This window comes from Rhinopithecus roxellana, chromosome 1 (assembly GCF_007565055.1).
Source record: "Rhinopithecus roxellana isolate Shanxi Qingling chromosome 1, ASM756505v1, whole genome shotgun sequence".
NCBI classification, from domain to species: Eukaryota; Metazoa; Chordata; class Mammalia; order Primates; family Cercopithecidae; genus Rhinopithecus; species Rhinopithecus roxellana.
The window spans coordinates 45,436,746-45,449,477 of record NC_044549.1 but is presented as its reverse complement, the minus strand read 5'-3'; the positions used below and the strand labels follow the sequence as shown (position 1 = coordinate 45,449,477).

At 39.3% G+C, this 12,732-nt stretch overlaps 1 protein-coding gene across 5 annotated transcripts in view; it reads right to left on the bottom strand.

Moving 5' to 3' along the window:
* Positions 1 to 12,732, bottom strand: part of KALRN (kalirin RhoGEF kinase) — a 707,465-nt gene that overhangs the window by 244,315 nt on the left and 450,418 nt on the right. For all 5 annotated transcript variants that reach the window (XM_030942180.1, XM_030942185.1, XM_030942189.1 and 2 more), the window contains exons 26-27: positions 6,144 to 6,213; positions 3,103 to 3,192 (exon numbers count right to left, since the gene is read on the bottom strand). In XM_030942180.1, the coding sequence (XP_030798040.1) occupies positions 3,103 to 3,192; positions 6,144 to 6,213 (160 nt within the window). The remainder of the gene's footprint in view (positions 1 to 3,102; positions 3,193 to 6,143; positions 6,214 to 12,732) is intronic.

The following is a 12,732-nucleotide window of genomic DNA, read 5'->3' as shown; positions in this document are numbered from 1 at the left end:
AAAAGACCATGTATTATGACTCAATTTTTATGCAATGTCCAGGCAAAGTAGATCTATCTGTAGTGACATAAAGTATATCATTGGTTGCCTGGGGGTGGGGGTTTGTGGTGAAGCACTGGGAGGTGATGGCTAAAGGATACAGGGTTGCTTTGTGAAGGTGATGAAAGTGTCCTAAAATCGACTGTAGGGATGGTTGCACGTATCTGTGAGCACACACACAAAAACACTGAATTCATACTTTAAATGGGCAAAATGTATGATATCTGAAATCATCTCTCAGTAAAGCTGTTATTTTAAAATAGGTCCAGGTATGCAATGTAGGGGCATGCCCTAAGCTGGAATTAGTGAGAATAAAGTATTAGGAAGAATAAAAGAAATATTTTAAAGAGGGACTTGATAGGACTTGTTATGGGGTTATGAAGAAGGGTTGAGAAGAGATAATAACAGTTTTAAAAATTATTCCATTGCCTATAAGAAATGATTTCTATCCCCGAAAGTAGTAATTTTGCCACTATTTGCCTCTTCCCCAGAGGTGTGTAGTTACAAGGCTTGTTTGAGGATGATGGGCAAAACAGCTGCAGCTTGACTCTCTTCAGGCAACTGAACCTTGTGAGTTTATCTGGGAGCTTTGGCAAGAAAGCACAAGCAACAATTCACTTTTGGCACTCTTCCCTCTCTGACGAAAAGCCCAGCTTTAGGAAGGCTGCATGTGGAGCGGAGAGGGAGGGGCCTACATCAGTCAAACCAAGCTTAGACATCACACCCATGCTGTTCTCACATTTAGGGTCAAAAATTCTGGATCATGTGAATGTGTAAGCCTTTCTAGGACTTTAAAATCTCTGCATTCTTTTTACAGTCATGGATATTAGGTGACTGCGTTTATCAAGGGTTTATCGCATTTATAAATCTCATTTATGGAATGAGGGCCTAAAGCAGATGGTTCCTAATTGTAGAAGTTAGGGAAACTCTTCTGATGGAATGAAAATAAGCTGCAAAGATCATGCCTTTTGGAAAGTTTTGAAATCAATCCAGAGAGTCTACTGTCCTCCATTCCCACTTCCGGGGCAGACTTGAAGAACTCATACTGGACTGGTTTTCTGGCTTCCATCAGTCTTTCCAACTAATGTAGAGGTTCACTAGGCACTATGTTGGAAATGGGGTATAGGGTGGGAAATTTGGGGATACATCTGACTTATCAAAGCATAGAAATTGGCTAGAAATGGGGATGAAAGGTATGTAGGACTAAGGGAAAATATAGTCTGGTGACAGGCACTGAGATGTGACAAAAATGAATCAGGCATAAGGTCTCAAGGAGCTCACAGGTGGAGGGAGATGTGAGTAACAGAAAGGTGCATTGTTAACCCGCCAAAAGGCAAATCATTATACATACTATGACAAAGATACAAAGTACAAAGGAAATGATTCATGCAGGAAGTAGCATGTGAACTTTAACGGATAGGAAGAATTTTGAAGAGAGAGGGAGAGAAGGGTGTGTGTGTTTGTATTGTGTGGAGGGGACACAATCTATCCTAGGCAGAAAGAGCAGTGTAAGCAAAGATAGGAAGCAGAAGAGTTTGAGGCATGCTCAGAGCACAGGACATGGATGTCAGAAAAGTGCTAAGTGGAAGACAGGACACAATGCATTTAAAGCTTCAAAAAGACCCTTCTGGATATTGCTCATGAATAAGCAACAGAAGCATCCTAAGAGAAAAAGATTCTCAATCAGATGTAATGGTGACATAGGGCATCTAATATGATACCCAATAACATCAGGTGAGAGAAGCACTTTTCTTGGGTTCTTCTGTGGTGCCAAATCTAACCCAAGATATTCTAGTGTGGGACACATAGAGCCATTTCCATATTAATGCTCCATTTAAAAAACCATGTGCGTTTTTCCTCATCTGGCTTCTTTCCGTTCAAGAGCCATTTCTTTACTGAGCAATATGACATTTGTAGAATCATTTCTGTTGAGGCAGTGCCAGGCTAGAAAGATGCTCAGGGAAGGTGTCTTTTGTACACTTGAGTACAAGAGCCATGTCTAAATGTCTTTATATTCTCCACGGGGCCTAGCCCACTATCTTGCATACAGTAGACATCCAAAGATTTATGAAAAAAATGAAAACAGGTAGGCAGAAAGATAGACAGATAACCTTTAAAAAGTGCTGTTTCTAGTTTCTGTCACTTCTGATATGACTGCCAAAACGGCCTTCACTGCTATAGTCTGCCTCTCACAAAACTTTCTTTTTTCCCCAATGTCATCTTTCCCTCTTATTCATCCTTTGAATCCTGCAGGGCCCCCTTTGATTTGGCTTACTATAAAGCCAATAGGTCACTCTCTTTGGGAACCAGCACTAAATAGATCCCACCATTCCCCAACAGGACTGTGTCATCATTCCAAACCAAAGGATCTGATAAGGCACATCAGCCTCACTCTTCTCCTGGCTTCTGTTAAAGCAGAAGTGTTCAGCCCTGGCTGCACATCACTGTCACCAGAAACTTTAAAATATCCCAATGCTCAGGCCACAGTCAGGCCAATCACAGCAGAACCTCAGGCATGGGATGCAGGAATCAGTTTTTTTCAGAGCTCCCCAGGTGATTCCAATGTGTAGCCAAGGTTGAATCAACTGCATTAGAGAACTGATTCTCAAACTTGAGTGGGCTTCAGCTACCCAGAGGCCTCCTTATAACTCAGGTTGCTGGGCTCCCCCTGAGAGATTCTGATTTAATAGACATGGACTGAGGTCCAAGGATCACACTTTTGGAAACACTACGTTTGTGAGAGCTGTATGTGAAGCAGAAGTGAAATATATTAATCAACCACTGCATCATAGTGGGCCTTCTCTAAACATGTGCTTTATGGCTACCTAGGTTTGGTTTGGAGGCATGGAGACAAATTTGCCTTGTCCAAAATCACACTGGTCAAGACAGGAAGGGATATAACAAAATACATACACTGTTTTTGTTTTTTTCCCATGCTTAAGGTTTGGAGTGGCCAGTAAAGAAAATTTAGGAAAAAAGGATAGCTAAACATCCATTATGCCAAAGCAGAGAAGCATTTCCACCTGCTCATCAGCTGCTCAAGAATAGAAAATCACAGCTTACATCAAAGAAGGTGCCCGCATGCTCCAGGATAAGCTGGTTGGAATCAGGCTTGTTTTTACAGTAGGTGACATACATCTGAAATTTGTCTGCCTAAAAAGAACAAAGATAATAATAGATAAGCATTCATTAGTTGCTCCCTTCTGTCCACCATGCTGAATGCCCCAGCAAGGGCTGTACAGTCAAAACCCTCAGATGCCAGTGTCTAGATTTTCTATGGCAAATGTTCTATGCTCATCCAGCCTCCATGGTCCCCTAACAGACATTGGGATGTCTTTTACTGTCGGCATGTACAGAAAGCTTCTGGAACTGAGCTCATTTTAATACTAGTTTGTGCTAGAAAGAATCAGAAAAAGCAATTCATATATCCTGACATATTCTGAAGTTAGACAGAACTTACTTACAGATTTTACCCTTTTTTTTGATTACAATTGTGCTCCCCATCTTGAAAAAGGACAGCATTTGCTCTGAATACAAAAACAAATAACGAAGATAAAGTATGATCTCAGGACGGGCACGGTGGCTCAAGCCTGTAATCCCAGCACTTTGGGAGGCCGAGACGGGCGGATCACGAGGTCAGGAGATGGAGACCATCCTGGCTAACACGGTGAAACCCCGTCTCTACTAAAAAATACAAAAAACTAGCCGGGTGAGGTGGTGGGCGCCTGTAGTCCCAGCTACTCCAGAGGCTGAGGCAGGAGAATGGCGTAAACCCGGGAGGCGGAGCTTGCAGTGAGCTGAGATCCGGACACCGTACTCCAGCTTGGGCAGCAGAGCGAGACTCCGTCTCAAAAAAAAAAAAAAAAAAAAGTACGATCTCAGAGGTAGATCTGCTTGTACTCTAAATGTCTCCATTGGACAAAGGTGGAGGGGCATGGCAAGGAACTATGCCATCCCCAACCTCCCAGAGCAATGACAGGGAAAAAGAAAGCAGAGTAACCCCCTGGGCAGAGGCTAAACAATGGTTCCTAACCAGATTGTTACTTCAAGCCAAGAACCTTATGGCTGGGTGAAAATTCAAGACTCTGAAAACTCTCTGGGTTAGTGTTACTGGGAAAGGTATGTGTATTTTGGCCACCAAATACTTTTCTTATTTGGTGGAATGCTACCCATCTCAGTGCCTTTGGAACTTTGTGTTGGCATCCTCTTCTGAGGCAGCAGCCCAAATATGTGTTTATTACAGCAGGTTTCATTTATGCTAGCATTGTTCTAAGAGCTTTACATGTATTAACTCATTTGGTCCTTATGAGACCTCTGTACAGTAAGTTCTGTTATTATCCCCAGTTTGCAGATAAGAAAACTGTGGCACAGATTGGTTAAGTGACTTTGAATTCCCGCAGTTAGCAGGTAGCAAATAGGGTATCTGACTTTAGGCTTTTTGGTCTTGACCACTGCCTTTTAATACATTACAAACAACTTCTTCTACCCTTCATTTCTGCATTACACTCATATATTAAGATTATGAGACTTAAGAAAGTCACCTTGGGGTAATTCTTGGTAAAAGGTGAATATTTTATCCAATCACAAAAAAATTCTGAAACCAATTTTCAGGGCTATACACTACCTAGGAGGTTATTCATCATCCCTAGGAGATGATGATAAATCATTCTTATGGCTGATTGTAAAGGAAATCCACAAATTTCATGAAAGATGATGCAAAAAAAACCCCTTTACTTAATGGTCAATCTTGTCATTCTCTATGTTGGCTGTGCAAGGAGTCATAAATTATTTATCAGCATTAATATGGCCTTTGCATTGGCTCATCTATTTAGAGGAAGAAAATGTATTAGGAAAAAATAAAATGGTAGCTAAGACTTTCTGAAGAAAAAAGAGTGCTTGAAAGCAAACCTTAAGATTTCATGAAAAAAAGCTTGTCTGGGAGTCAGGTCTTGAGTTGTGGGACTGGCTGCGATATTTATTACGTGTCAGTGAACTAGTTAACTTCCTATCTCATCTGAAATTTTCCCAACTGTAGTCCCAGCTACTCGGGAGGCTGAGGCAGGAGAATGGCGTGAACCTGGGAGGCGGAGCTTGCAGTGAGCTGAGATCCGGCCACTGCACTCCAGCCCCGGCGACAGAGTGAGACTCCGTCTCAAAAAAAAAAAAAAAAAAATCTAAAACATAAACACAGTCCTGCCTACCACACAGGGCTGTTGAGAACATAATCTCTCTGAATCATGAAGACACTTTGAAAGGCAATTAGCCCCTTAAGGGTGGAAGTTATTACCAGGTAATTGTGAAATAGTAGAACGCTTGACCCTGGGGGAAGACTTGCATGTTTGCACTCAGTGTCCTAAGTGGACTTCCCTGGAGATGTTTGCATTCACATATTGTACATGAGCCTGAGTTCAGAATAATGCGGAGTGGAGAGCCAACGAAGACTAATGTTTCAGTTTATGTAATTAGAACCTGGTACATTCAGCCCCTTTACTTGGCCCATGACAATAGCATGAAGGAGGATGACCAGGCACTCATCTTGTGGGTCAGAATTGGGATGGATACCCAAAAAATCTATTTTTCTCTATTAAAGAAGAAAATGTAACCAACAGTTAGGTGGAACCCAAAGGATACATGCTTGAGGAGATGGACACCCCACCCACTCTCCATGATGTGCTTATTTCACATTGCATGTCTGTATCAAAATATTTTGTCTACTCCATAAATATATACACCTACCATGTATCCACAAAATTAAAGATAAATTTTAAAAAAATGGTTAGGTGGCTTCCTAAAGTTCTAATTCCCTAATCCATATCCTGTAACAATAGCTAATGGACTGAGCTGATGCAGTTCCTCTGCCAGGGGTGGTAGTCTTGTTCCACTCTTCCAACCTCACAATCTTAGAAAGTTCTTAGACAGCTTAAGATGGAGCTTAATCCTGATGTCTAAGAACTTTTCCCAAGGCTTCTCTCAGACCTACTCGTGGTCCCTCTCAGTAGCCCCTGGTCCTGTGTGAGACTGGCAATGACCCCAGTCCTTAGGTCAGGCACTGAAGAGTGGTGCCATGTGTATGGGCAGTGGGAGAAGGATTTCAGGTAGGTTACCCAGGTAACAAAGCAGTGTCCCACATCCTCAGGCAGTTGCTCGTACTTCTCCAGCTCTTTGAGGAAGATGCTGCAAGAGGAGAAAAAGACTGAATCAGACACCTCTGTGCAGCTGACCCCCCAGAGGATTGCACTGAGGCCAGCACAACCGTAACTTCTCAATTATGTACACACGGCTTCTCCACTGTCTAAGCGACAGATGGCGAGGTGCAGTTTTTGATGTTGGAACTAATTTCATTAAAGTGTATGCAATCTACTCATCCGACAAAGGGCTAATATCCAGAATCTACAAAGAACTCAAACAAATATACAAGAAAAAAACAAACAACCCCATCAAAAAGTGGGCAAAGGATATGAACAGACATTTCTCAAAAGAAGACATTCATACAGCCAACAGACACATGAAAAAATGCTCATCATCACTCGCCATCAGAGAAATGCAAATCAAAACCACAATGAGATACCATCTCACACCAGTTAGAATGGCAATCATTAAAAAGTCAGGAAACAACAGGTGTTGGAGAGGATGTGGAGAAATAGGAACACTTTTACACTGTTGGTGGGACTGTAAACTAGTTCAACCATTATGGAAAACAGTATGGCAGTTCCTCAAGGATCTAGAACTAGATGTACCATATGACCCAGCCATCCCACTACTGGGTATATACCCAAAGGATTATAAATCATGCTGCTATAAAGACACATGCACACGTATGTTTATTGCGGCACTATTCACAATAGCAAAGACTTGGAATCAACCCAAATGTCCATCTGTGACAGACTGGATTAAGAAAATGTGGCACATATACACCATGGAGTACTATGCAGCCATAAAAAAGGATGAGTTTGGCCGGGCGCGGTGGCTCAAGCCTGTAATCCCAGCACTTTGGGAGGCCGAGATGGGCGGATCACGAGGTCAGGAGATGGAGACCATCCTGGCTAACATGGTGAAACCCCGTCTCTACTAAAAATACAAAAACTAGCCGGGCGAGGTGGCGGGCGCCTGTAGTCCCAGCTACTCGGGAGGCTGAGGCAGGAGAATGGTGTAAACCCGGGAGGCGGAGCTTGCAGTGAGCTGAGATCTGGCCACTGCACTCCAGTCCGGGAGACAGAGCGAGACTCCGCCTCAAAAAAAAAAAAAAAAAAAAAAAAAAAAAAAAAAAAAAAAAAAAAAAAGGATGAGTTTGCGTCCTTTGCAGGGACATGGATGCAGCTGGAAACCATCATTCTTAGCAAACTATCACAAGAACAGAAAACCAAACACCGCATGCTCTCACTCATAGGTGGGAACTGAACAATGAGATCAATTGGACTCGGGAAGGGGAACATCACACACCGGGGCCTATCATGGGGAGGGGAGAGGGGGGAGGGATTGCATTGGGAGTTATACCCGATATAAATGATGAATTGATGGGTGCTGACGAGTTGATGGGTGCACACCAACATGGCACAAGTATACATATGTAACAAACCTGCACGTTATGCACATGTACCCTAGAACTTAAAGTATAATAATAATAAAAAAATAACCACATGCTTTTAAATAATAATATATATGTATATATATATGTATGTGTGTATACATATATTTATATATATATAGGTGCCCTCAAAAGGGTTGATATATCTTAATGATATATAAAATTTACATTCTTTCAGGCAATTCAAATGCCCAATTTGTTTAGCTTTAATACTGCTGTTAAATAAATTCCAGACACTCATCTAAAAAAAAAAAAAAAAAAGTTTGTTAACACATGGTATCTTAATATTGACTTAATTATATGTCAGGATAAAATTGAAATGAATAATCTTAAATATGAATTATAGACAAAATCTTGATTGCTGAAAATTCAGTATTGACTACAATAAAATTATTCAATAAATACAATACCTAAGTAAAAAAAAAAAAAAATGTACACACTCAATGTGTAGCCCGTAGTGGGAAGTCAGTGACGTTTATGAATGAATAAACATTTCCTCAATCTCATTAACAAAAATGCAAGCAGAGCTTTTGCCTTTTGGAATTGTAAAATGCTATCAAATATAATTTTGGGTGAATATATTAAAACAATATGGGTATTCCACAAAGTTATTTGTCATATTTTGAATAAAAATAAAGATTTTGATCAAAAATAAATAAATAAATAAAATGTATGTTAATTGATTAATTACTGCTACTTAAAATAATATTCTTTCTCTCGGGGTGAACATTTCTAGGAGTGAAAATAAATAATAAAATATTTTATTTGTGTTGGACTTTTTATTAGCAAGTAAGAATCTACTTTTTTACAAAAGCAATCTAAGCACATCATAAATATTTTAAATAATAGAGCTATTTCAAAGAAACAAAATAAAATATCGCTATCCCAGAGATAAAGTAGAAAAAAACTCAGGCTATACTGGCCTCTTTCTAATTTTTGGCCTCCATCTTCCACCAGTAGCCAATTTGTACTAAAAACTATGTGTTAAACAATGTTTTATAATATAGACACGAGGAAAGAAAATTTAATGGGTAAAAAGTCACACTATATTCCAAAGCTGAATCGAATTACAACTGAATTATCTGCCAGTGTGGATATCTGTGCCATGGCTCCTTTCCATGTTAATAAATAATAAATAAATAATTACACTGACTTCAAAATAATGTATTAAATCATTGGTTTGGGTTCAGAGGATATAAATTCTAACAAGCCAACATTATTAGAATGGTATTTGCTTTAAAAAACAAAATACTTTTCAAATAAAAAGTGATTATGAGGCTTTGGGGACACATACTGAGAGAAGTGGAATTGCTATGATCTTGACAAGGAACAATTTGACAGCACCGATTAAATCATGAATGTGCTTATCTTTGGACTCTGCAATTTGAATTGTGGAAATTTTCCTGTAGTTATGTCTACACATATAAGATGATTTACCTACATGAGTATTAACTGTGACACTGTTTATACAAGCAAAAGATCGTCTGTAAAGAACAAGACATTTAAACTATGGTACATCCACAGAACTGTATACTATGCAGCTATGAAAGAAAGACACAGCTCTCTATGTTTTCATACAGAAGAACTCTGGGAGAAACTAAGTGGAAAAAGGTACAGAAGAACATGTAGAAAATGCAACTTTTTGTCTCAGTAGGTATTACGTGTTCTTATTTCCAACCCAAGAAACTAAGAAAAGACTTTACCACAGGGAAGCAGGTAAAGGAACAGAATAGAAGACAGTGGTGGACAACACTTCTCAATGTTTACTTTTCTATCTAATTTTGATTTTAAAACTGTGAGAATGCATTACCTTCAAAAATTGAATTAAAAGATAAATGATATAAAGTGGTTCTGCATTACTCTACTACTTATCTGTACCATAGAGGGGCAAAATGTTATTTGACTAACTTTACCTAGCTTCTATTGTCCACACATTTTGGCAGTATAATTAATTACAAGTGGCTATGGATTTCATGTATGTGTTGTGTGTTCTTCCTTCAGCAACATAGAATGAGATTGTTCGGAGTTTAAAAATAAATATGTGCAATTAAAAATGTTTGGCAAGTCCTCTATGGAAAGCCAAAATGCTAACAATAGTTGAGGGAATAACAGATGACTTCTTTGTCCATCTGTAATTTAATTTTTTCTACAATAAATGAGCATTGCTTTAGTAATAAGAAAAAAGCCATTTAAAAAAATCTGGGGGACTCCTAGCAGTAACCAGTTTGTCCTCACATATGTGATTTTAGAGTATTCTGACCTGAATGATAGAGTAATTATAATGATATTTGGGCTTCAGAAATGCACGTATGTAGTGCTCAAAGTCAAAAAGTATCATATTTGTTGCTACCTTTTAAAGAACTACAAGTGACACATTTAAACTAATATGTACTTAATATGACCATTAAAGTGCAAATTTTAAAAAGCACTATATAATGTTATAATTGAGGATCAAACTTAAGTTAAGACCCAAAGGGAAATATACTTTTTTGTTGAGAAAAGAATCAATCTGCCTCATCATCATATATACGCACATACACAGGTACACAGACACACACACACACACACATATATAGATATGCACGCACACACATATACACACAAACACATTTCAATTTAAAATTTAAAACAATTTTTTAAAATAACAGAGATGAGGTCTTGCTGTGTTGCTTAGGCTGGTCTCAAACTCTTATGATCAAGCAATCCTCTTGCCTTGGCCTTCCAAAGTGCTGGGATTACAGGCATGAGCCACTGTGCCCAGCCTGGGCCGTTCTCCCTTAAGAATAGTCAAATAAATGGTAAAACAGCCTGGATCAGGACATTCCACACACGATATAAAACTGTTTTATTGTTTCAGCAGTGGCAAGTATACCCATGATGACTCAGGAAGAACCATTACTTGACTTATGACCCAAGGACAGTTGGTCTGGTCACTTTAATTTGAAGTAAACAATGATAATTACGTCTAAAGAATTGATCATTGATAGAGAGAAAGATAGTGCTAGCAATTTTATTTAAAATCTTATCAATTTAAATAGAGCAATACCCTGAGTTTTGTGATAGCAGCTACCAAACACCTATGGGAAGATGTACAATTTGAAAATCCTCAGGAAACAAAAATACTATAACCTGAATTAAATGCACAGCATATCATTTTCATGAGGAATGCCTTTCTGTAAAATGAAGGTTTTAACAGCAGTTACCACTAGCTCACCCATCTACCTATCCCCAAGTCTCACTTTCTTCCCTTCCCACAACTGAGCACAAGTTAAAGAATCAGCGTTCATACTTGGTCACAGTTGTGAAAGGGTCTTCCAAAGCTTCATCCCCCTCATCTTGAAATAACAACTTTGCTGAGGCGGGCAGATCACCTGAGGTCAGGAGTTTGAGACCAGCCTAGCCAACATGATGAAACCCCATCTCTACTAAAAATACAAAAAATTAGCCGGGTGTGGTGGTGGGCGCCTGTACTCCCAGCTACTCAGGAGGCTAAAGCAGGAGAATCGCTTGAACCCGGGAGGCGGAGGGTTGCAGTGAGCCAAGATCACGCCATTGCACTCCAGCCTGGGCAACAAGAGTGAAACTCCATCTCAAAAAATAATAATAAAATAACAGCTTTGTCGGGGTGCTTGTAAGGATTTAATCCACAGGTAAAAAGAACCTAACCTAGTGCCTGGTACACAGTAGACACTAAATAAACAGCAGTTTGTCATGATCAGTGCTTCTCAATCTTAAACTCATACTCTTTGATAAACAGATATACCTGACAGTCTTCCCCACTCCTGGAGACTTATATCTAGGGGGAACTCCCTACCAAGCCCTTGCTGAAAAATCTGCAGCAGGTTATTTTCTCCTAAACCATATTCTGGGAAAATCTTGATTGGTTATTAAGCAACAATTAGATTCCAAGGTCACCTTGTTCGGAAAATGTTGGGCTAAGCTGGTTTCTTTGCTGAAGAACTTCCAAAATCCTATAATATGTTGAGTTACACTACAAACCTCTCAAGTAAATACAGTATGCAGTGCTTCTCAAACTTCCTTGTGGGTGCAACATTTTTGGGGCGAGTATCAGACTTTGTCTCAAGGAACATTCTTGTAAAACTCTAGTTAGTGGTCCCCGCACCTGGTTGTGCATCACCTTCTGGGGTTACTATTTGAGTAAATGCATTGTTTAGAAACACTTCCTGGGTAATGCCCACACATCCAGTCCATAGATCAGCATTTAAAGGCAACTGTCCTAGATTCCAGCATGCTTCCAGATGGCAAATCCTACATCGGCTCTATAGGATTTAATTTAGGGGGAGAAAGCTAAGAATTTTTTAAAAAAAAAACCTATTCAGCTTGTGCCAGGTGCATCAATTGATAAGTTTGAATAAGATAGTCATTACCATCTCAATGGAATTGTTGAAAGTAAGTGGCAATATTAAACTCTGTTTTGCTTCTTAATTTGAAGCTTATGAAGATGACAGATTATGTAAGTCTGATCAATATCATTCTACTTACTTCAAATAGACATGACGAATTTAAATTAAAGCAAAACAGCTCACAACTCTCTTCACAAATGATGGAACATTTCACCTTAGCTGTTCTATAGCAACAATTTGGCCCTCACCACTCCAATAATTACAGGTAATAAATTGTGAAAGAATGAGCAAAGCAAGTCGTTTGTGTGAATGTCTGGGGTTCTTTCAGAAAGGAATAAAACTTTTAAAGAAATGTCAAGATCAAGGCAATGCCATTACTCTATTAAATTATTACAATATAACATATTATGCAGTTACTTTGTGAGGAAAATGCTTCCCTTTGGCTTTGTACACAATCCTGGGAAATGAAACTGCTGGCATTTATTAACAGAAAGCTTTCTGAGTTTTGTCATTAAATATGATAGAAATAGCACTATTTCAAAGGTGCTAGACTGGTTTTGTTATTCTCTCGGAAGGTGAATTTGGTCTAGAGTCTCACTGCTTCTGGGGAAGTATATCCTTCATTGAGGGGCTCACAATCTTGTCAGCAAACAGACTTTACTTGAAGGGTGCAGTCTGCATCTAAATGGAAGTATCTATTTGATGACCTTGTATGTCAATGTGCATTTGCTTGTTGGAATGCCA